Source organism: Phyllobates terribilis, unplaced genomic scaffold (assembly GCF_046119375.1).
Source record: "Phyllobates terribilis strain yellow unplaced genomic scaffold, ASM4611937v1 Scaffold_5__5_contigs__length_657084704, whole genome shotgun sequence".
NCBI lineage: Eukaryota > Metazoa > Chordata > Amphibia > Anura > Dendrobatidae > Phyllobates > Phyllobates terribilis.
In genome coordinates, this window is record NW_027362765.1 from 130,320,341 (window position 1) to 130,346,418 (window position 26,078).

At 48.8% G+C, this 26,078-nt stretch overlaps 1 protein-coding gene across 2 annotated transcripts in view; it reads right to left on the reverse strand.

Annotated features, from left to right (window-relative positions):
* The window catches only part of CDH4 (cadherin 4), a 1,143,840-nt gene that overhangs the window by 456,682 nt on the left and 661,080 nt on the right, over positions 1–26,078 (reverse strand). The window contains exon 1 of one of the 2 annotated variants that reach the window (XM_073683020.1): positions 10,323–10,448. The exons of the other annotated variant lie outside the window; for it this stretch is intronic. Within the exon in view, the coding sequence (XP_073539121.1) occupies positions 10,323–10,353 (31 nt within the window). The 5' untranslated portion in view covers positions 10,354–10,448. Of the gene's footprint in view, positions 1–10,322; positions 10,449–26,078 lie in introns of those variants that run through there. 2 annotated transcript variants of the gene reach the window in all.

A 26,078-nucleotide genomic window follows, 5' to 3' on the forward strand; every position in this document is an offset into this window, starting at 1 on the left:
AAATGCAGTGACAAAAAAGCTCTTACGCTGCTTATACCCCTGTTTTCTAAACAGCTTGATGTGCTTGTAATGAAATATTAACAGCTAATGCTGCACTTGTTATCTTGTAACAGCAAGAGTCGCATTGCCCCAAGCATGTCTAACAAGCAAATTGGGGCTGGTGCAGATCACATGCATTAAAGGGAATGTAATAATCAAAAATAAAGACGGGAAAGAAACCATCAGAGGGACCTAGGGCTGAGTACTGCGCCTGCTGAGTGCTGAGGTCTTTTCTCACCAAGACCACCATTTTTTAAAGGAAATTAATGTCATGAACCCACATAAAGGGCATATATATCAAAGGCAACCCATGAAACTGCAGGATAATTGTGTGAAAGGGAGGTTTAAAATGGTTGGCCCACCATAACAACTTGTCACCTATTCACAGGATTGGTGACAAGTTTCTGACTGCTGCAGTCTGACTTGGACCTCACTGGTCTTGAAAATAGGGCTTTGGAGTACTGTTTTAACTGCACAGTGGTTACATAGGTGTACTACCACTCCACTAATTGCTCATGGGACTGACAGAGATAGCCACGACCTACCCCCTGCTATATATCTGTATGAGCCTGACGAGGGCATATTTCCTCAAAATCATAGCAAAGTTAGCAAATGATTGAGCGATAACCAGCAGGCTAATGCCTCAATAAATAAGCAATAAGCAGGAATTTGCAACTGTTTTTTATTTCGCTTTTGGTGTTTTTCGCCTCTTTTTCATTTATTCTTCTTTTAATTTGTGTCTTTTTTTAAATATGTTCGCTTATTTTTTTTTTCGCCACTATGTTTAGCATCTCTAAATGTGTTCACCTGATCCATCATTTGCGACAATTGCAAAATTTATCACAAACGGTCTCCAGACTCTCTTGCGCCGAGTGATTTTATGCACATCAGAAAAAATTTTGCACAATTTTGGCAACATTTTGCAAAAGGTGAGAGTGGTGAGGCCAGGGACTGAAAATTCATACTCCCAGTTATGAAGGTCTCAGCAGAAATGCTAGTCTGTCTGACCTCAAAGGGCAAAGTATTTACATCAGCATTTGTTTCCATTCTATACATCAACCCCTGGGAGCCTCCGTTCACACCAGGGTGACAAGCCAGGAGAGAATTGAATACAGGTCAGCTAGGATATATACCTTTGTAGTGCAAACGCCTATTCCTGACAAGAGTATGGGGGAGCTAATTGAATCATGGCAATGAGGAATAGCTAACTGAATTACCTTTGACGTCAGGGGAAGCTCTTGTGTTAGATCAATTACCATGCGCACCTTACAATGAGAATATTGCTGGGAAATGGATTATGAAATGTCTGATAGAAGGGAAGAGGAGATTACATGTAAATTGCCTATTTTCTGCCCTGCCCAAGTTACGTATAAATGTGTCCCACTGTGAGAGAGGAGGCGTCTTCTGTTGAGGTTCACCTGTCGCTACAGATGTGCAGAAAGACAAGGAACCGCCCTGGACCCATGACAGCACCCTTCCTGCCGTGTCCAGAGACCTTTGATGAAAGTGTGGTATATTCACTTTTATTCCTTTTAATTTTACTGTATCGTATTACTGCTTCCTTACTGTATCTGTCTGACTACTGTATACATATATCTTGTAACCACTTGTATATCTTGTACCCAGCATCACTGAAGTTGTGAGGAAGGATCAGGGGCATGTGGCTCCGATCGGTTTGTGACAGTGAGACTTTTTTTTTTTAGCTAAAAAGTCACAAAAAAAGGTCACAGACAAAAATAAAGGTGATTTTTAATTGTGCGCAAAAATACCTATGGCGTATGCGAATTTTTGAACAATTTTGGACAAAAATCAGCAAGTCAAAAATAAAAAGCGACATTAAAAAAAAAAGCTGAAACGGGGTCATAGTGTAGGACAGAACACCATTCATTGGTACAGAAGAGTGTGTAAGGCACTGACGGACACAAACAGAAGAGGCCCCTGTGCAAGAACAACATATGGGCCCTTTGTAGTCCAAAAGCTCCTCATAATGCACAATTCCACCTGCTTTGGAGGTAGAAATGGACCCCCTTATCTCTTTGGTCTCTGTGCGCCCTTGATCTAAGGCTTCACAATTGCGAGTGATTTTGACTCTGCATTTACAGAATAATATAATAGCATTTGTAAGTAGCATATGTATAAGCAGACTAATATGACGTAAACCCTGGTGACTTGTCATTGATGCAGCTTCTGGCTGGTTTTAGGTGAAAAGTGAATGGTATCTCCAAGATAGGGATAAGAGATAAGTGCAGGTAAAGACTACATGTCTCCTAAAATGTGCCACTTATATTTAGGAAAGGGGGATGCCTAGGGTAAAGTTCTCACCCAACTTCATAGTGCATCCGAGTTGTAAGAATGGTTCTCACGCAGCGTTTTGCAGAACAAGGTTACGTTTTTCATGGTGATATTGTGGGCATTTTTAAATATGCAAAATCCGTGGGGCGAGATGTTATGTTGGGAAATATAAACTGGACTACATACCTTAGCCCAGATTAGATAATTGCTAAAAAGCTCTCTTATAGAAATCTAGCGCCATTCTATTGCTGTCTATGTCCATGTGGCTACTGGGAAGACCAGGAAGTATATACCTAAGGCCAAGGCCCCAATATCAGTATTTGGTCAGTATTCGGGCAGTATTTTTTCTCAGGAGTGGGAGCCAAAACCAGGAGTGGGTGTGTGGCGCCCCTGCGGGTCCAGTTGCCACAGAGGTACTGCATCTCATCAAGAGGTGTGGTACCCACTCTAAGGTAAGGAGGGAGCACTACCCGGGACCCACACACCTACATCCAACACTACACCACGCCAGATCAGCAGGCAGGGCAAGATGCACTTGGTCACTGCTGAACCCTGTCCCTGGCTGGAAGGGGGGGAACCAAAAGAAAGGGAACCATGTAGTGGGTGTGGGTGGAGGAAGTAGCTTAGTGGAGCACAGAAAGAAGAGTATAAAAAGGAGGGTAGAAAGTTCTAGAGGGAGTTGAGAGTCTGGTCCTAGGAGTGAGAGAGGAAGGGAGGACCGTGGAGGAGTCAGGCCCAGTCAGAGAGACCCAGGAGGAAAGTGAGGAGAGAAGACCGGAGCAGTCAGGAGGGCTCCAGAGAGAGAGAGAAGGGATCCCAGGGTCAAGGCGAGTACGGAGGCCACCCGTGCGCCCGAATTCACGCTGACGTGGAGGGATCAGGCCACAGTAGGGACCGGCCCCAGCCTAGTGGAGTACTTTAGGGCTCAGCTAGCAAGCCGGAGGTTGCAGTATTTCATGTGCCGTAGCCACAGTCCACACACAATCGCCGAAAAGGTGGCCATATAGGACCAAGGGGACAGACCGGACGTCGCCCAACAAGGCTCGCGGCCACTGGCTTGGGACACTGTGTGTGAGGCGCAGGGCAGGAGGGAGAGAGCCAGCCCAGGGAGAGGTACACAGAAAGGGGTCCCGTTCAAGTGCTTCCAAGATATCTGAGAGTTTGCTGGATCACTTCCCCGGAGGACACAGGACGACGTGGGTGGTTAAAAACCGGTAACTGTAACCTGGAGAACTTAACAACTGTGAGTAAAGCCTGAAGACTACACCCCACTGTGTCCTTGACTAATTACTGCGTCACCGGCCCTGCACTACACTGCACCAACAACTACCTCATAAAATCATCGACACTGTCCCGGAGCTTAGCTCTGCCTGTGGAGAGCTGAACCAACTCTGCTGAGTCACCATCAGCTCCAGTGGATCTGCACTGCAGGGGCGGCCCCATATAGCCGCATACCATGGGTGGCGTCACGAACATTATCCCAAAAAATGTATTCCCCTTTTCTTTACTTTATTTTATTTGACCGTCCGGGGCCACGGACCGGGTCACTGCCACCGTGACTGTCCCGAGAAGGTCCGGCCCAGCTACCAAGTACCCCACGGTCCCAGGGGGCGTGTCAGGTGATAAATGCAGAATTGGTGACATGTTTCTATTATACCTTTTCTCTGATTGTTCCTCACCTGGTTTTGGCTCCCACTCCTGAGAAAAAATACTTATCGAATACTGACCAAATACTGATAGTGGGGCCGTGGCCTAAGGCTGTGCACACACGTTGAGTGTTTGGTGAGTTTTTTACCTCAGTATAATAGAAACAAGTCACCTCTTCTGTATTTATCACCTACTCCTGATTTTGGCACCCACTCCTGAGAAAAAACACTGACCAAATACTGATAGTGGGGCTGTGGACTAATAGGGATGAGCGGACTCGTGTAAGTTTGGGTTCTGGTACCCGACCCGAACTTTAGTCCAAAGTTTGGTTCAGGTACCAGAACTTTACCTGAACTTGAACCAGAACCCGAACCTCATTGAAAACAATGGAGACCCAAATGTTGGATCTGGGAAAAATGTTCTCTCTCTCTCTGCAACGGACTTTCCCCAGTACTCCGAACTTTGCATTGGACTGCCGGGAGAAGTCCTTGTTCAGCATTTAGTGCCGGACACTAATTGTCCGGTACGAACCCCGAATATTTAGGTTCGGGTTGGCTCATCTTTAATACCTAATATTTGGCCTAGTGGCCAGTGTGAAAATTGCTATATTTTTTAACCCCTTAGTGATGAATAGAAATCTTTTTACTGACCTGCGATATAAGAGACTAGCATTCCCCGACAGGTGACAATCCTGTAACTGTCACCTGTACAGTATAGCTGACAACTTGCAGCATCAGCCAAGATCAGTGTTGGCATCGACCATGGACGTTTAACCCCTTCGATTCTGCTGTCAAGAGTGACTACAGAATCTAAATAGTTAACAGTGTGGGGGCTCCCTCTTTAACCTCATCGGCACTTTGAGATCTTGATTGTGTAGTCCTGATGTTTGCCATGGCAGGTAACGGCCAAATAACGGCCTTAGTGTCTGCCGGCTATAGCGGCCTGTTCAGAAGTTAGCAAAATTTAGGTGGTAAAAATAAACTTTTTCATGCCACTTTCCATTACTTCCTGAAAAGAACCAGAAGGGTTAATGAACTACCTGAAAGCAATTTTAAATACGATGAGGGGTGCAGTTTTTAAAATGGCATGACTTTTGGGTGGTTTCCAACATATAGGACCCCCAAAGTCACTTAAAAACTGAACAGGTCCCTATAAAAATAAGTTTTGTAAATTTCCTTGAAACAATGAAAAATTACTGCTACATTTTTAAACTTTCTAAAATGCTAAGGAAATAAAACTGTTAGAACCCTCCTGTTTGTTTTTTCCATCTTGTGTTTTGCGGTCACGTGACTATCTGCCTTTATATTCCAGCTCCGCCCTCCTGGCTATGCTGGACTTCAGTGTTTGACTGTTTCTCTAGCTTGGTGCTTCGGTGCCTTTCTCTGTCAGTTCGCTTGGTCCTTCTGGGACCTCTAGTACCTTTTGTCAGTTTGTGTTTTTGTGTTCTGCAACAACTTCTCCGTTTAGGAGGTGTCCCATTTTTGTTCCAGTCCTTAGTACATATCGCAGATCATAACAGTAAGTCCAGCCCAAAAAACTAAAAGGAAAGAAATTCGGGGATCAGTATGGTTTCCGTCCAGGATTTGGCTCAACGCCTGCAGGGATTGTCTCTGGAGGTGGCCGAGCTTCAGCAACACGTGAGTAGCTGTTCTGGAGCGTATTTTGTCGAACCCAAGGTAGGACTGCCTGATGTTTTTTATGGTAAACAGCAAGATTTTTTTTCCTTTAAAAATGCTTGTTTGTTATATTTTCATTTGAGACCAAGGTCCTCTGGGAATGAATCACAGCGCATTGGTTTTATTATGTCACTTTTGCGCAATGAACCACAGGGGTGGGCCTTTTCTCTCCAACCTAATGATCAGTGTTTAAGGTCTGTTGAAGAATTTTTTTCTGCTATGGGGCTATTATACGACGATCCTGATCGAATCTCATCTGCTGAAGCAGAACTCAGGCGTTTGAATCAGGGGTCAGGTGATGTTGAAAATTATTGCACACATTTCAGGAAATGGGCCTCAGAAGTTAAATGGAATGATCCTGCGCTGAAATGTTTATTTCTTGCTGGTCTGAGTGAAAGGGTTAAGGATCAGCTAATTGCATTTCCTGCACCTGAGACTCTGCAGGATGCCATGCAATTAGCTGTTCGTGTGGACAGGAGGCTGAGGTGCAGGCTGAATGAGGTAAAGACTCCTGTAATGTCAGTTCCTAGTCCCCAGAAAATCTGCTCAGACGGCGGAGAACCAATGAAGGTTGGGGCAATGTGACTCCGCTCTCAGGAAAGAGACCGGAGGTTCGCCAAGGGATTGTGTCTTTTTTGTGGTAAAGCTGACCATTTGATTAAGTATTGTGAGCGTCGTTTAAGTAAAGAAAAAAAAGGTCAGTTACGCCCCTATAGCTTGTTTACGCTCTGCAGAAGTATTTCTTTCTGGGAGTACTACTCTGCAGGGAGATTTGATTGAATTTCAGGTATTTGTGGATTGTGGTTCAACACTTAATGTGTTGATAAAGGGTTTTTGGAAAACCTTAAATTGAAATCCAAACCTTTGTCATCACCTATTTCTGTGATTGCAATTGATAACACTCCCTTGAAATGTATTACTCACAAGGTTGCTGCATTTCCCCTATCAATGGAGTTCACCAAAAATTTTAGACTTGGTTGCTTTAGATAATTTACCCTCTCCGTTTGTTCTAGGATTGCCTTGGTTAAAACTGCACAATCCTTTACTGGACTGGTCTATTAATGTGATTAAGTCTTGGAGTCCGAAGTGCTATGATAAATGTTGTAATGGTCGCATTGCGGCTGTGGAAAAAGGGGAATTACCTGTACCTATTCAAGATTTTTGGAGGGTTTTTTCGGAAGAGGAGTCACAAGTTTTACCTCCTCATAGGGATTATGATTGCACCATTGAGTTTGTTCCAGGAGCTACTCTTCCCAAGAGTCGCTTGTTTAATCTGACTATCCCTGAAAGAAAGGCCTTGGAGGAGTACATACAGACTAGCCTGGCTGCTGGTCACATTAGACCTTCTAAGTCGCCTGTGGCAGTTGAATTTTTCTTTGTTAAAAAAAAGGACGGCGGTTTACGTCCATGTCTGGATTTTTGTGAAATTAATAAGATTACCGTACACAATTCCTACCCATTGCTGTTAATTCCTGACTTGTTTAACCAGTTAGTGGGGGCCAAGTGGTTCTCTAAAATTGATCTTGGGGGGGCATACAATTTGTTACGAGTGAAGGAGGGTGATGAATGGAAAAATCTGGTTATGCCTTTTGGTCTTACCATTTGCATTTTTTCAGAACCTTATTAAAGACATCCTGAGACCTTTGATTGGTAAAAATGTGGTTGTGTATTTGGATGACATTTTGATTTACTCACCAGATCTAGAATTCCATTGGCAGAGTGTACGTGAAGTTTTGCAGTTATTGAGTGATAATTCACTCTTTGCTAAACTGGAGAAATAGGAGTTCGCTGTGCAGAAAATTAGTTTTTTCGGCTACATTGTCTCCAGCGAGGGCTTTGAGATGGACCCTGTGAAGCTTCAGGCTGTGCAGGAATGGCCTAGGCCTATTGGTTTGAAATCTATACAGAGAATTTTGGGTTTTGCCAATTATTTCAGGAAATTCATTAAGAATTTTTCTGTAATTGTTAAACCTCTAACCGATCTCACCAGGAAAGGTGCGAATACGGCCCAGTGGACTACTGAGGCCATTGAAGCGTTTGAGTATCTCAAAGAAAGGTTCAGTTCTGCCCCTATCCTTATGCAGCCTGATGAGACCAAGCCTTTTTTGGTCGAGGTCGATGCTTCATCGGTGGGGGTCGGAACAGTTTTGTCTCAGGAGAACAAGGATGGAGTACATCCTTGTGCCTTCTTTTCGAAAAAAATTTCGGAAACCGAACTGAATTATGATGTTGGAAATCGGGAGTTGCTGGCTATTAATCTCGCGTTTGAACATTGGCGTCATTTTTTGGAAGGCGCTAGATTTCCTATTCAGGTTTTCACAGATCATAAGAATTTGATCTATCTGGATGCTGCCAAGCGCTTGAATGCCCATCAAGCTAGGTGGGCACTTTTTTTTTTCTCAGTTTTATTTTTCTGTTACCTATATCCCTAGTACTAAGAATGTTAAAGCCGATGCTTTATCTCGCAGCTTCTCTCCTATGGTCGGTGCCGAGGAGGAGGAGAGCATTTTACAGAAAGGAGTTGTGGTGGCGGCATTGGACTCCGTTTTGGAGAATGGGATTCTGAAAGCTCAAGATGATGCTCCATCTAACACTCCCCATGGGAGGTTGTTCGTGCCTAGAGTCTTTAGGAGAGATTTGTTTGTGGAGTGTCATGAGTCTCGGTTGGCAGGTCATCCAGGAATTTCGGAGACTAAGAGACTTATCAGTCGCAGTTTTTGGTGGCCTGGATGGCAGAAGGAAGTGATCAAGTGGGTGCATCAGTGTACTGTGTGTGCTGGGTCAAAGGCTTCACATACTCCTCCTGCAGGGTTGCTTTGCCCTCTGGAGGTTCCTAGTGCGCCTTGGACGCATCTCACAATGGATTTTATTACTGATCTACCTGTGTCCGAGGGTTTTACTGTCATCTGCGTGGTCGTGGACCGTTTTAGTAAGATGTGTCATTTGGTTCCATTCATTAAGTTGCCCTGCGCCAAGACACTCGCTAAGGCGTTTGTTAAGGAGATTGTCAAGCTTCATGGCGTTCCCACGGATATTGTTTCTGATAGAGGACCTCAGTTTGTGGCTCTCGCTTTTGGCGTGCTTTTTGAGACAGGTTGGGAGTCCATTTGTCATTTTCGTCTGGTTATCATCTTGAGTCTAATGGATAGACTGAAAGAACTAGGATGTTGAACAGTTTTTGCGTTGTTTTGTGGCGGACAATCAAGAGGTGTGGTCTGAGTTTCTGCCTCTTGCAGAATTTGCTCTTAACAATCATACATCCTCCTCTGCTGGGTGTTCTTTTTTTTGTTGTACTGGGAGACATCCGTCTTTTGCTTCGTTCTCCAAATTGGGGTCGGCGGTGACGGAGGAGGAGAATTTTTCCGGTGATTTGGAGAGAGTTTGGACTAATGTACATTGCAACCTTCAAGAGGCTAACAAGAAGTCCAAGAAGTATTTTGACAGGAAACGTAAGGAGGTTTTGTTTACTGTGGGTGACATAGTTTGGTTGTCCTCGAAGAACCTGCGGTTGAGGATTCCCTCTAAAAAACTGGGTCCTAAGTTTGTGGGTCCATTTAAAGTGCTTCAGGTTGTTAACCCGTCTGCTGTTAGGTTGGATGTCCCTACTTCCTGGAAGATTAATCCTGTGTTTCATGTTTCCTTGTTGAAAAAGGCTGATATATCTGATAGGAACGCCACTGTCACAGTTCCTCCTGTGGTGGAAGACGGCGAATATGAAATTTCTCGTATCTTGAATTCTAGATGGCATAGAGGGAGATTACAGTATCTTGTCTCCTGGAAAGGTTTCGGTCCCGAAGACAACTCCTGGGTAAGGACGGATGATGTCTCTGCTCCTAGGCTTGTTAAAGCTTTCCACAGGAGGTTTCCGGATAGGCCTGGGCCTGGAGGATCCGGAGGATCCTCATAAAAGAGGGGGTACTGTTAGAACCCTCTTGTTTGTTTTTTCCATCTTGTGTTTTGCGGTCACGTGACCATCTGCCTTTATATTCCAGCTCCGCCCTCCTGGCTATGCTGGACTTCAGTGTTTGACTGTTTCTCTAGCCTGGTGCTTCGGTGCCTTTCTCTGTCAGTTCGCTTGGTCCTTCTGGGACCTCTAGTACCTTTTGTCAGTTTGTCTTTTTGTGTTCTGCAACAACTTCTCTGTTTAGAAGGTGTCCCAATTTTGTCCCAGGCAACACTGTTCAGCCAGAGACAGCTTAGGGGCAATTTAACTCATTAACATATTGCCTGTTGGCAAATAGAACCCCCAACTAAAGCTCTATAAAACTTAACTTTTAATAATTAAATCCTTATTATAGTAGTAATTTATATTAAAATTCCAATATAGGCGCAGGTAGTGAGGACTATCAGGATTATTCAATTGGCATAACTGTGTATCCAATAGCCATCCTATCTATTTCCATTATCATATGCTTGTGGCCGCGGACCACTTATTGCACTATTCCCTACCTGTCCTATTGTAAACTAAAATTATAGCCTCCCCGACATGTTTCGCCTAACCGGCGTCATCAGGGGATAGAGGCTAAATGACACCCAAAATGTCCGCCAGGTAGCTTTTATCACTTCTGTTTGGACTCTAAGCCAATGTGTATTGTTGTAGCCATGTGCCAATAGAATAAACTCCCTTATTTCCAATCATGAAGATCATATAATTATAATGTTACCTACCATTTAAATGATTGGAGGATAAAGCTGTCATTCAGGCCAGAAGGAACCACATTGGTGGAGATTAAAGCGATATATCAGCATTCTCATAATAGCCTGAATGCCTCAGTTTCAGGAACAAATCTGCATTAGCTTACCTACATCCAATCCATTTGTGGAAGGTAGTGTTAAACGATTGCTGCACTTGCGTGATCAGCTGACTCAAAATAGGAGGGATTCATGTCATGGCCGTCACATGCTCCAATCGAAACACGCCACATAAGCAAGGTCCTTTTCTTGATACGTATCATATACTACGTCTGCACAATTTGTCCAAATCAATAGAGGAGATGCATAACAGGACCTTTGCTTACTCCAATCAGATTAGGCCACATAGGCAAGGTCCTTTTCTTTATGCACATCAATTACTGCATCTACACTATTTATCCAAATCCATAGAGGGCATGTATAGCAGGACCTTTACTTGCTCCAATCAAATTATGCCACATAGGCAAGGTCCTTTTCTTTATGCTCATCAGTTATAGGTATCAGTGGTACCACGTGACTAGAACATGTAAAGGTCCTGATATGCATGATCTTTAATGATCCCAGTAACCTGTGCAATTATAGAAAGAAATATGAAAAAGACCTTGGCTACGTAGTACCACGTGTTTAAAATATATAAAGGTCCTGACACATATGGTTTCTATTTGTTTTGGTTACCTTAGTAACCGCAGAAATGAATATGCTAAGGGAAATAACTTTGCCTATGTGGCATAATCTGATTGGAGTAAGTAAAGGTCCTGCTATACATGCCCTCTATGGATTTGGATAAATAGTGTAGATGCAGTAATTGATGTGCATAAAGAAAAGGACCTTGCCTATGTGGCCTAATCTGATTGGAGTAAGCAAAGGTCCTGTTATGCATCTCCTCTATTGATTTGGACAAATTGTGCAGACGTAGTAAATGATACGTATCAAGAAAAGGACCTTGCTTATGTGGCGTGTTTCGATTGGAGCATGTGACGGCCATGACATGAATCCCTCCTATTTTGAGTCAGCTGATCACGCAAGGGCAGCAATCGTTTAACACTACCTTCCACAAATGGATTGGATGTAGGTAAGTTAATGCAGATTTGTTCCTGAAACTGAGGCATTCAGGCTATTATGAGAATGCTGATATATCGCTTTAATCTCCACCAATGTGGTTCCTTCTGGCCTGAATGACAGCTTTATCCTCCAATCATTTAAATGGTAGGTAACATTATAATTATATGATCTTCATGATTGGAAATAAGGGAGTTTATTCTATTGGCACATGGCTACAACAATACACATTGGCTTAGAGTCCAAACAGAAGTGATAAAAGCTACCTGGCGGACATTTTGGGTGTCATTTAGCCTCTATCCCCTGATGACACCGGTTAGGCGAAACATGTCGGGGAGGCTATAATTTTAGTTTACAATAGGACAGGTAGGGAATAGTGCAATAAGTGGTCCGCGGCCACAAGCATATGATAATGGAAATAGATAGGATGGCTATTGGATACACAGTTATGCCAATTGAATAATCCTGATAGTCCTCACTACCTGCGCCTATATTGGAATTTTAATATAAATTACTACTATAATAAGGATTTAATTATTAAAAGTTAAGTTTTATAGAGCTTTAGTTGGGGGTTCTATTTGCCAACAGGTAATATGTTAACCAATTTTGTCCCAGTCCTTAGTACATGTTGCAGATCATAACAAAAAACAACACTTTACAAATGGTGCTGATGTAAAGCAGACACGAGGGAAATGTTATTTATTAATGTTTTTGTGTTATGACTATTGGGATTAAAGGGATAGTCATTCAAAGTTTGAAAATTGCTATCTTTAAAACATTTTTGTCAAATTTGTCAACCTAAATTTACCATTATTATAAAGTATCATGTGTCACAAAAAAAACAGTCTCAAAATCAATGGGATATGTTGAAGCGTTCCAGAGTTATTACTACATAGATAGTGATATAGAAGATAATACAAAAAAAAAATTATTTAAATATTTGTGAAAAATGCATTATACATAAAAGCCTGATTATTTTCTGATGACAACTCAGTGAGTCATCGCATTGCAAAAATCATTAATAACACATGCAGCTCTGCTACACCTGTAACTAGCACCATTTATTTTCTCATTAAAGTAGATAAGGAATGGTAAAGATGTACAGCACTACGGATCAGTTGGGGGCGACAGAACTAAGACTATCTGGGTAGATGGGGAACATTATATATTTCCACCACCAAAAATCCAACATTTGTATGACAAGAGCCTAAACGTGATTGCATCGGCCGTGAGGGCCTAGGGTACTCGGTAGCCGGGCCGGCAGTCTTCCAGGGAAGTAACGGTGGCAGTGGCCCAGCTCCGTGGCCCTGGCCGAGCAGATGAAGGGAGTATTTACAGGGGATTTGTAGTCTTTATGTGACGCCACCTGTGGTGCCTGGTCAGGGATGACCAGCGCTGCTGTGTGGACCCTGGGGGATAGATGATGTAGCAGCTGAGATGCAGGTGCTCCTAATTTGCCTGAGGAAGAGCTGAACCCCACCCTGGTGAACGCAGCGCGACGTGGGGAGGCTGGCACCCGTACAGTGCACCAGTGGAACATACATAAGAACTGTGAGTAAAGACTCGGATGACTGCACCGTACTGCCTCCGTCCATTCTTTCATCTGCGCCATCTTCCCCCCCTGCACTACAACACACAGCGCAACCATTACCTATACTGCCCTGGAGCTAGCTCTTCCTGTGGAGAGCCACACCATCCCTGCTGCAGTAACACCAGCTCCAGAGGACCTGCTCTGCAGCGGCGGCTCCCTTTAGCCGCATACCACAGGTGGCGTCACGAACACTTTACAAATCCCCTATAAATAATTCCCCTTTTTGGTGACCGCCCTGGGCCACGAACCGGGCCAGCCACCGTGATATCCCCCACCGCTATCCATAGGCCCGGACGCCGAGTACCCCATTGCCCTGGGGGCGAGTCATGATCATGTCACATCTGTGCATTACTCAGCCAACGCTGTATCATTAGGAGATTAAGACTTTCTCCATAGCCAGCAATGGTGTTGAAACTCTGAAGAGCAGCATTAAATATTTAAAGCTCTGGTCCCAGCGTGATCCAGTTACTTATTGCTGGGATAATTTGTGGGAAGATCCACAGAGGTAGAGAAAGAAAAAGCCAACAGGAAAAGACCCAACTGAGAAATGTTCCTCTAAAAGAATGTATGAAACCATTTATTGCAGAAGATGGTAAAAGAGGACAAACGCTTTTATAGTAAGTCCTGCGAGCAGTAAATGAAAGGAAAGAAATTAAAGGGGTTGTCCACAAGAGAGGTCTCCCGGGGAGCGGGAGGGGACATTGCTGGGAATCCTGCGAGCAGCTGGGAATTTCTCTATAAATACTCACTTTCCTGGAAATAATGGATCACACAGTCTTACAATATAACATGGTTACATTTTTCAGGTTTATGTTGCTGGGATTCTACTGGTTTCAATGAGCTATGGCACCGATTTTTCCTTTGCAATGCAATAAGTTTAAATAAATCTCAATCCAAACATTTGGGAAATAATAATAATAATAATAATAAAAAAGCTAAAGCTAATCTATAATAAAGATGTAAAAAAAACATTTCATGATTTCATTAAAGGGAATCTGTCACCAGGCTTTTGTTATGTAATCCGAGAGCAGCATGGTATAGGGACAAAGACCCTATTTCTGTCGTTGTCATTTACTGGGCTACTTGCTGAAGTTTTGATAAAATCACTGCTTTCCCCACTACAGATCTAGCAGTTCTCTGAATGCTGAGCTCTGTATCAACCTGCCCACACCACTGATTGGCAGATTTCTGTGCACACTGTGCGTAGGCAGAAAGCTGCCAATCAGTGCTAGGGGTGGGGTTATATAGAGCAGGAGGACTACATGGCATGAGACAACTAGTCCTCTAGTAATAATCTCCTGCTGATAATAAAGTGACTTTATTGAAACTGAGGCAAGCAGCCCAGTAAGTGACACATTGCTGGAATCAGGGTCTCTGTCCCTACATCAAGCTGCTCTCCGATTACATAAAAAAAAACTGCTGACAGATTCTCCTTAAAGAGGCAATGTACCATATGCAATCAGAGGCAAGGCTATGCACTATACACTTCTGCGAGTGCTATGTTACTCGGAGCTTATACAGAGATGTAATGATTGTGTATAGTGAGCATTAAAACAAGAAATCACAGATGACTGGTTAGCACAATATCTGATTACAGAGAAGTTCCCATTGAGATTACAAAACCATTTTGCAGACCTATCCACGACTGCACTGGAACTTGTGTCATGGTATACGTTTGGCTTATACGTTTGGCTTGAATGACTCCTTAGTCATTGCCCACAAATGTACCCAGCAAAAAAAAATAAATTAAAAATCCACCATAAGAGATTAATTAGGTGATGAGTGACTGATCAAGACTTGTATTTCTTCTACCAGTCTTGAAAAAACATCTGCTGGATAAGATGCGCATATTCATGCTTCTTAATAAATTTAAGGCATCTTCGGACTGTCAGTGAACCAGAATAATACATTTATACCAGATACGAGCTGGAGTGGATTTCTGCCATTATTTGAGCTATTTACTGGAGTGAATTATAGTGAATTTGTCCTGCTGACTTTGGCCCCAGTCCCTTCTGCTAAGCAATTTGTTTGCAAAAAATGGTGAAAAAGAAATTATGAATTGGCCCCTAATTTTCCTACAGATATCTGCCTCTGTAGAAAACCTGAATGTTAGGGGCACCACGTGCAATATTGGGGTTATAGCATTTTCTGCATACAGAGAACAGATCTTCCTAAATCCTAAGACCTTATTCACACAACTGTCAAGCAGCCACAGTTTTTGGTCAGCCACACCTGGTTCGATCGCAGGTCTCCTAGTCCGAGTTTACAGCGTCAAATATGCCTATGAGTCTGTTAAAGGGAATATGTCAGAAGTTTTTTGTTACATAATCTTAGGACAGCATGAGGTAGGGGCTGAGACACAGAATTCAGCGATGCCTCTCTTATTAGGCTGTGTGCTGTTGTTTCCATACAGTGAATCACCAGGAAATGATCACTGTCTGGACTACAGGGCACGTGACCCCTGGTCCGACCATGCCTCCTCTGATAAGCAGCTCACTATCAACAGACAATGTACATAGATAGCCTGGTGTGGACGTGGTTAGCTTTCTTAGCTCCGCTACATAAAGTAGTACATACAGTAAACTAAGTGATACATCACTGGAATCAGGGTCTCTTTTCCTACATTATGCTGCTCTCAGATGAGGTAGCAAAAACCTGGTGACAGATTCCTTTTAATTAAGGTTAGGAAACCCCTGTCCAGCAGGGACATGTGTCTGTAACATGGACCATAAAATATGGCCGCTATATGGTCATGGGAATAAAGCGTAAATCTAAAGCCTAATCTGTCCTTGAGAACTAGGAAGATTGGAAAGTACGACTCTCTATAGAAGACACAATTCTCAAACAAGATGCCAATGTCAGTCCTATCGAGATGCAACTATTTACTCAAACAAACAGCAAGGAAATCAACATCTTGGAGAAGAAAATAATATTTACTCTACTTTTTGAAGAAAACCAATCATGCTTTAGTAGAGTTTCAAATGTCAAGATTCCAGCTGTTATCCAGATACACAGCCGTAATGCAATGTAACAGCTCTACGGCAACACATATTTCCCTTTCCATCGTGTTAGCCTTGTAACATGTACATATGTTCTAGCCGAGATGTTTACAGCTGTCTGTGTGTACAAGAGCAATATAACATAAGCTACAATGTGACTGTGAGATATATACTGCAAGCAAGTGTACCCAAGCTAGGAGAACCGAGACATCATCAGGGACAGCGCTGCGCTGGGCACCATGGGGCTCTGTGCAAAACGACAAGGTGCAATATACGGAGCAGCAGTCCGCTACACGGTATACGGAGCAGCAGTCCGCCACACGGTATACCGAGCAGCAGTCCGCCACACGGTATACCGAGCAGCAGTCTGCCACACGGTATACCGAGCAGCAGTCTGCCACACTCTATACGGAGCAGCAGTCCGCCACACTCTATACGGAGCAGCAGTCCGCCACACGGTATACCGAGCAGCAGTCCGCCACACGGTATACCGAGCAGCAGTCCGCCACACGGTATACCGAGCAGCAGTCCGCCACACTGTATACGGAGCAGCAGTCCGCCACACTGTATACGGAGCAGCAGTCCGCCACACTGTATACGGAGCAGCAGTCCGCCACACTGTATACGGAGCAGCAGTCCGCCACACTGTATACGGAGCAGCAGTCCGCCACACTCTATACGGAGCAGCAGTCCGCCACACTCTATACGGAGCAGCAGTCCGCCACACTCTATACGGAGCAGCAGTCCGCCACACTCTATACGGAGCAGCAGTCCGCCACACTCTATACGGAGCAGCAGTCCGCCACACTCTATACGGAGCAGCAGTCCGCCACACTCTATACGGAGCAGCAGTCCGCCACACTCTATACGGAGCAGCAGTCCGCCACACTCTATACGGAGCAGCAGTCCGCCACACTCTATACGGAGCAGCAGTCCGCCACACTCTATACGGAGCAGCAGTCCGCCACACTCTATACGGAGCAGCAGTCCGCCACACTCTATACGGAGCAGCAGTCCGCCACACTCTATACGGAGCAGCAGTCCGCCACACTCTATACGGAGCAGCAGTCCGCCACACTCTATACGGAGCAGCAGTCCGCCACACTCTATACGGAGCAGCAGTCCGCCACACTCTATACGGAGCAGCAGTCCGCCACACTCTATACGGAGCAGCAGTCCGCCACACGGTATACGGAGCAGCAGTCCGCCACACGGTATACGGAGCAGCAGTCCGCCACACGGTATACGGAGCAGCAGTCCGCCACACGGTATACGGAGCAGCAGTCCGCCACACGGTATACGGAGCAGCAGTCCGCCACACGGTATACGGAGCAGCAGTCCGCCACACGGTATACGGAGCAGCAGTCCGCCACACGGTATACGGAGCAGCAGTCCGCCACACGGTATACGGAGCAGCAGTCCGCCACACGGTATACGGAGCAGCAGTCCGCCACACGGTATACGGAGCAGCAGTCCGCCACACGGTATACGGAGCAGCAGTCCGCCACACGGTATACGGAGCAGCAGTCCGCCACACGGTATACGGAGCAGCAGTCCGCCACACGGTATACGGAGCAGCAGTCCGCCACACGGTATACGGAGCAGCAGTCCGCCACACGGTATACGGAGCAGCAGTCCGCCACACGGTATACGGAGCAGCAGTCCGCCACACGGTATACGGAGCAGCAGTCCGCCACACGGTATACGGAGCAGCAGTCCGCCACACGGTATACGGAGCAGCAGTCCGCCACACGGTATACGGAGCAGCAGTCCGCCACACGGTATACGGAGCAGCAGTCCGCCACACGGTATACGGAGCAGCAGTCCGCCACACGGTATACGGAGCAGCAGTCCGCCACACGGTATACGGAGCAGCAGTCCGCCACACGGTATACGGAGCAGCAGTCCGCCACACGGTATACGGAGCAGCAGTCCGCCACACGGTATACGGAGCAGCAGTCCGCCACACGGTATACGGAGCAGCAGTCCGCCACACTGTATACGGAGCAGCAGTCCGCCACACTGTATACGGAGCAGCAGTCCGCCACACTGTATACGGAGCAGCAGTCCGCCACACTGTGTACGGAGCAACAGTCCGCCACACTGTGTACGGAGCAACAGTCCGCCACACTGTGTACGGAGCAGCAGTCCGCCACACTGTGTACGGAGCAGCAGTCCGCCACACTGTGTACGGAGCAGCAGTCCGCCACACGGTATACGGAGCAGCAGACCGCCACACGGTATACGGAGCAGCAGTCCGCCACACGGTATACGGAGCAGCAGTCCGCCACACGGTATACGGAGCAGCAGTCCGCCACACGGTATACGGAGCAGCAGTCCGCCACACGGTATACGGAGCAGCAGTCCGCCACACTGTGTACGGAGCAACAGTCCGCCACACTGTGTACGGAGCAACAGTCCGCCACACTGTGTACGGAGCAACAGTCCGCCACACTGTGTACGGAGCAACAGTCCGCCACACTGTATACGGAGCAACAGTCCGCCACACTGTGTACGGAGCAGCAGTCCGCCACACTGTGTACGGAGCAGCAGTCCGCCACACGGTATACGGAGCAGCAGTCCGCCACACGGTATACGGAGCAGCAGTCCGCCACACGGTATACGGAGCAGCAGTCCGCCACACGGTATACGGAGCAGCAGTCCGCCACACTCTACACGGAGCAGCAGTCCGCCACACTCTACACGGAGCAGCAGTCCGCCACACTCTACACGGAGCAGCAGTCCGCCACACTCTACACGGAGCAGCAGTCCGCCACACTCTACACGGAGCAGCAGTCCGCCACACTCTACACGGAGCAGCAGTCCGCCACACTCTACACGGAGCAGCAGTCCGCCACACTCTACACGGAGCAGCAGTCCGCCACACTCTACACGGAGCAGCAGTCCGCCACACTCTACACGGAGCAGCAGTCCGCCACACTCTACACGGAGCAGCAGTCCGCCACACTCTACACGGAGCAGCAGTCCGCCACACTCTACACGGAGCAGCAGTCCGCCACACTCTACACGGAGCAGCAGTCCGCCACACTCTACACGGAGCAGCAGTCCGCCACACTCTACACGGAGCAGCAGTCCGCCACACTCTACACGGAGCAGCAGTCCGCCACACTCTACACGGAGCAGCAGTCCGCCACACTCTACACGGAGCAGCAGTCTCCCACACTCTACACGGAGCAGCAGTCTCCCACACTCTACACGGAGCAGCAGTCCGCCACACTCTACACGGAGCAGCAGTCCGCCACACTCTACACGGAGCAGCAGTCCGCCACACTCTACACGGAGCAGCAGTCCGCCACACTCTATACGGAGCAGCAGTCCGCCACACTCTATACGGAGCAGCAGTCCGCCACACTCTATACGGAGCAGCAGTCCGCTACACTCTATACGGAGCAGCAGTCCGCTACACTCTATACGGAGCAGCAGTCCGCTACACTCTATACGGAGCAGCAGTCCGCTACACTCTATACGGAGCAGCAGTCCGCTACACTCTATACGGAGCAGCAGTCCGCTACACTCTATACGGAGCAGCAGTCCGCTACACTCTATACGGAGCAGCAGTCCGCTACACTCTATACGGAGCAGCAGTCCGCTACACTCTATACGGAGCAGCAGTCCGCTACACTCTATACGGAGCAGCAGTCCGCTACACTCTATACGGAGCAGCAGTCCGCTACACTCTATACGGAGCAGCAGTCCGCTACACTCTATACGGAGCAGCAGTCCGCTACACTCTATACGGAGCAGCAGTCCGCTACACTCTATACGGAGCAGCAGTCCGCTACACTCTATATGGAGCAGCAGTCCGCTACACTCTATACGGAGCAGCAGTCCGCTACACTCTATACGGAGCAGCAGTCCGCTACACTCTATACGGAGCAGCAGTCCGCTACACTCTATACGGAGCAGCAGTCCGCCACACTCTACACGGAGCAGCAGTCCGCCACACTCTATACGGAGCAGCAGTCCGCTACACTCTATACGGAGCAGCAGTCCGCCACACTCTACACGGAGCAGCAGTCTCCCACACTCTACACGGAGCAGCAGTCCGCCACACTCTACACGGAGCAGCAGTCCGCCACACTCTATACGGAGCAGCAGTCCGCCACACTCTATACGGAGCAGCAGTCCGCTACACTCTATACGGAGCAGCAGTCCGCTACACTCTATACGGAGCAGCAGTCCGCTACACTCTATACGGAGCAGCAGTCCGCTACACTCTATACGGAGCAGCAGTCCGCTACACTCTATACGGAGCAGCAGTCCGCTACACTCTATACGGAGCAGCAGTCCGCTACACTCTATACGGAGCAGAAGTCCGCTACACTCTATACGGAGCAGCAGTCCGCCACACTCTATACGGAGCAGCAGTCCGCCACACTCTATACGGAGCAGCAGTCCGCCACACTCTACACGGAGCAGCAGTCCGCCACACTCTACACGGAGCAGCAGTCCGCTACACTGTATACGGAGCAGCAGTCCGCTACACTGTATACGGAGCAGCAGTCCGCTACACTGTAAACGGAGCAGCAGTCCACTACACTGCATACGGAGCAGCAGTCCGCTACACTGTATATGACTCGCCCCCTGGGCCGTGGGGCACTCAGAACCGGGCCTTCTGTGCAATGCTGGGGGTAGTAGTGGCGACCCGGTCCCGTGGCTCAGGGTGGTCAGACCAGTGGTAGTCTACTACGTACTTTGCAATGTCCGACTACGCCACCCGTGGATTGCGGCTATGATGGACCGCTGCTGCAAGGCAGTTCCCTGAGGCTGATGGTGTGTGCAGCTGAGATCGTATAACTCCCCACTGGAAGAGTGTAGCCCCAGGGCAGTGTAGTGGATGGTGGGGGTGATGGTGCAGGGAGTCCCAGTACCGTTAGTGCTGGCGAAGCAAGAAGCACAAAGACAACGTGTTGCAGTCCATGGTCTTTTACTCACAGTTCGTATACTCCAAGCCACTTCGGTACCGGTAGTGACTGCCCAAGCCGTGCCGTGTCCACCAGGCGAGGGGCTCGGTCAACCCCCAGGCAGTTCAGGAGTATGGCACAGGACTCCCTTCTATCCTTCCTCTGGCTCGTGCCCCACCAGTTACCAAGCTTTTGTCCAGCTGCCGCGGATCTATGCGGGTAAACGTGGGCCCCGCTTCCCGCTATCCTATATGGTGCCTTCCCAGCAAGGTTTAGCAGGGGGTCGCACCAAGTGATGATCACGACCTCCGGTTCTTGGCTGACGATTATTTGCCCCCACCAACTTGGGATCCGTTACCCTTTTCTTGCCTGACCCGTCACCCGTAATTTCCTGGGTCCTTAGGGTCCCTTCTGCCTTCTTGTTTCTGAGCCCTTCAACACTTTGGGTACTTCTCCTCCTTTTCCGTTCCTTTCTGTTTCTGTTCCTTTCTGTTTCTGTTCCTTTCTCCTGGCTCCGGCCTTCACCCTAGGCCTGCCTTTGAGCAGGGCTCCTACAGAGCCTCTGCTCCCTGTCTTCTCCTCTCCCTCTGAACTGAACACTGTCCTAAGATGGTTCCCACCTTTTATACCTCCCCTCTGAGTGTGAGCTCAGGTGACCAGCACCCAATGAGCTCCTACCTATGCTCAGAAACCGTCCCCTTCTGCTCCTACATCACTGGGTTTTCCTCCCCCCTCCCCACTCCAGCCAGGGACATGGTCTATCGTGCCTGCATTACTGTATAAATGGGAGCACCATTGAGCTGTCCCCCGGAAATGGGGTGTGTGTGATGCATGCAGCTAACTGAGCCCTGGTCCATACTTCATCCTTACCCGGGAGTGGAATATCACACCTCTGGTTGAGGTGCAATAGCCCTGTAGCGGCCGAACCCTCGGGGCGCTACATTCCCCCCTGGTAAACCACAGCACGTCCTCGGGCTGGAAAAGAGTAAAGACATTTGATTACAAGACATGCAAAACTTTTTCAAAACTTTTCACATTAGAAAACGGACGAGATTGTTCAATTCCCTTTATGGGAAACACTTTTCTTTGTCATTGTTAATACTACTGGAACTCTTTTGTCACATAAAACATTCTCATTATCATGTAGCAGCATATAAAACTCTTCATATAAAACATTTTTAAGTAAAACATATTCTTGGGTACTGGCCGCGGTGCAACTTGCGACCAGGTGCTCATTCTTCTTAAAGGTGCAACAGTCCAGTAAATTTGTCCTGAGGTAGACGTTGCAGTTCTTTTATTTTTTATAAAACCAATAGGGGGCGCTTTAGGAAGTGAAGCTATATAGTGAAGCTATATACAGGATGGCCGCTCTCAGTCCTCGGCCAGGTAGGGAAGGGGATGGCTGTTCTCAGTCCCCTGCCAGATTAAGGAAAGGGGCAACTTTTAAACAGGTAGCAGTCCCATAATAGTCCCAACGGGGACCACAACTATGTACATTGGCGTTTTGTTTTTTTTTTCCTTGCTCTCTACAGTCGTCCTCCATGCGCGCCTTGCTCCTCCTGGTCAACTTCAGGCCCGTCGAGACCCTCTTGACTCCCTTCTTGATGATACTGCAGCTCTTCCTCCGTTAGCCGGTGGACGTGGAGGGCGTACCATCCTTTTACACCCTTATGCCGGGTGTAGGTCACCACGTCACCCGGGTACAGGTCTCGTCCTCGATGTCCCTCTGGCAGGTGACTCTCGACGTCCCTCCGGGTCACAAAGACGTAGCTGATGGTCCCTGGATCTTTGATGAAGCCCCAGCCGTGCTCCATTTGAAATTTCACCACGGTCCCGGTGACTCTGGGACCGCTGGCGGCTCGGGGGTTCTGTCGGGCTCTCCTTTTCAGCTCCGCACTTTGCACTTGGAGCTGCTCTTGCTGGACACGCCGCTCCCGCCGCTCTCTCTCAAACATTGCCAGCTGCTGACGGCAGGACTCTTGTCGACGGGCTGCGTCTGCCCGGGTTTCTTGGGTGGACCCCATCAGATTTTCTCCGGTGGGGTCCCATTCGAACTGAGCGTCCTCGAGCGGGGGCTGGGCAACGTCTATAGGCTCCGGAACCGGTATTAGGGGTTCAGGTGCGGCTCTGGCCTCCGCAGACCAGCTTCTCTGGAGGCGGGGGTTGACATACTCGGGCAGCCAGATGAAGGGTTGCCCGTCCGGACCGGTGTGCTGGGCGAACAAGTCCGCGCCCAGGGGCCGTATGGCAGGGGGCACTGGTGGGGGAGCGGCGCCCGGGGGCACTCGGCCTTGCAACCAGGCCGGTGGTCGTCTTCCGGTCGTGCCCGGAAGTGGCACAGCTGAGGCAAGGGGCGTTGGCGGGGTAGCGGCGCCCAGAAGTACTATGCCTTGCGACCCGGCCTGTGGCGTCTGTTTCTTTAACCCCGGGCGCGATTAAGGGCACGGCGCGGGGCGTAACCGCAGCGCTTCCAGCCTGAGGCCTAGCTGGTAGCGGCGGAGGCGTGGTGACATGCACGGTCCGCGGCTTCAGGCCTGGGATTGGTGACGTTCCCGTTACCTGCCTCGGTCGTTGCAGCCTCCTCCGCGTCGTCGTCCTTGGGCTCCGGTCCACCTTCACCGCCCTCGGAGGCAGGCGTGCTGCTGGGTTGTGATAGCGCCTCCTGCGGTCGGATCATGGCTTGCCGGGCCAACTCCTCCTTCCACCCGGCAATCACATCCCGCTGCGCCCGAACCATCCTTCGGTCCAGATCTTCTAGCGCAGCTTGCGCACGCTCCGGGTTCTTGGGGAGCTGTGCTAGCAGCTCCGCGAAGCTGCAGGGTGGCTCGGCCTGTAGCAGGCCACGCGCCAGGGTGCTGGTGCCGTTTCCTTCCTCCATTCCCGGGTGCGGTCCGTACAGACTGATCCAGACCGCACCCTGCCCCACAGTTTTCTCCTCTTTCCGCCCACACTGCGGGTGGTCTTGGGGCCATTTGCTGACAATCACTTTCAGGGGCAGCCCCCCCCACCTTAATGGACATCTCCACAGCCGCACTCATGGCTATTGGGGGTGGGCTCCTTCTTTGGCGCCATTCTGGGACCTGGCCCACGATGGGAGGTGGCATCCTGTTGTCTTTTGGCACGCACATTATGGCGCTCGTTCTTCTGGGGCGGGCGCCATCTTTAGTACAGTGAAACAGTCTCTTTTCAGGCGCGCAATACCCGTTTGTGGCGGGTTGGTCACGATCCTGCCGACTACGCCAAAGCTGACTCGCCCCTGTAGCGGCCGAACCCTCGGGGCGCTACATATACGGAGCAGCAGTTCGCTACACTGTATACGGAGCAGCAGTCCGCTACACTGTATAAGGAGCAGCAGTCCACTACACTGTTTACGGAGCAGCAGAACGCTACACTGTATACGGAGCAGTAGTCCGCTACACTGTATACAGAGCAGCAGTCCGCTACACTGTATACAGAGCAGCAGAACGCTACACTGTATACGGAGCAGCAGTCCGCTACACTGTATACGGAGCAGCAGTCCGCTACACTGTGCAGCAGAACGCTACACTGTATATGGAGCAGTAGTCCGCTACACTGTATACAGAGCAGCAGTCCACTTCACTGTATACGGAGCAGCAGTCCGCTACACTGTGTACGGAGCAGCAGTCCGCTACACTGTATACGGAACAGCAGTCCGCTACACTGTATACGGAGCAGCAGTCCGCTACACTGTATACGGAGCAGCAGTCCACTACATGGTATACGGAGCAGTGTGTCACCCAGGGGGATATAGGGGACTCGGTACCCGGGCCTTTTACCTTGTTTAGGATGTCACGGCAATCGGCTCCCGGGCCCGTACTCTGGGGTCTCTCTTGAAAAAGGGTTTTTTAGTGTATAGTTTGTTTCGTGACGCCACTTGTGGTTTCCAGTAACGGTTACCGGCGCTGCTGCAGACCTTCGGAGGTGATGAAATGGCAGCTGGGATGTTTCTGCTCCCCACAGGCGGAGCGGACTCCCGGGGCAGAGTTGATAGAAGGGATGCAGGTGAGATATGGCCAGGTCAGGGGGAATGACGGACACTCACACAGGAGATTTGCTTCAGTACCTTTACTGGTGTAACGGCAGGTATGGTCCAGGGTACTTGCTAGGAAGGGTGCACTTCAGGACTTCTCCCCAGTGAGCGGGTATAAGGCCTCCTGATCCGTGTCTCCCTCTCTCTAAGCTTCTAGCCAGCCTGAAACTTGGCCTAGCTTCTGTGTTATGTTGCTCTCTCACCTGACCGCTTGGTAGTAGGAACTCTCTTTGGCAACCACTATCCCTGGATGCTGGGGCCTTCGTGGTTCCTAGTCCGGTTATTGCTGGTAGCTTCAGGATGACCAGGGGTCTGGAAGCCTCCTGGTATGCCGGTTGTCCCTACTGGGTATAGAGGACCCTGTAGGCGCGGACCCGGTGTCCGGTTTGTGTCTTGGGGTGAGCCTATGATGCTCCTCTGCCCCCTCAACTCCTCTCTCCTCTCCTTACTGCCTCCGGCCACACTGGGGGTCCTCAATCCAGCAGAAGACGTGCTGCGTCTTCACTGCTCTCCGTGGCAGCACACTCTCTGAACTACTAACTGAACTCACTGCCTAACTCCACCCTCCATATATATATCCCTAACAGGCTCCCTCTGGTGGTATGAGGTCGAAGGGTGGACGTGTCTGCATGTAATGAGGGGCTCTTGTGGAGAAGTCCATCCATGCACCCTTTTGGGTCCTGTGGTACCTGTGAACAGCAGGGTGCCACAGCAGCAGTCCACTACACGGTGTACGGAGCAGCAGTCCACTACATGGTGTATGGAGCAGCAGTACACTACATGGTGTACGGAGCAGCAGTCCACTACATGGTATACGGAGCAGCAGTCCACTACATGGTGCACGGAGCAGCAGTCCACTACATGGTATACGGAGCAGCAGTCCACTACAAGGTGTACGGAGCAGCAGTCCACTACAAGGTGTACGGAGCAGCAGTCCACTACAAGGTGCATGGAGCAGCAGTCCACTACAAGGTGCATGGAGCAGCACTCCACTACATGGTGTACGGAGCAGCACTCCACTACATGGTGTACAGAGCAGCAGTCCACTACATGGTGTACGGAGCAGCAGTCCACTACACGGTGCACGGAGCAGCAGTCCACTACACG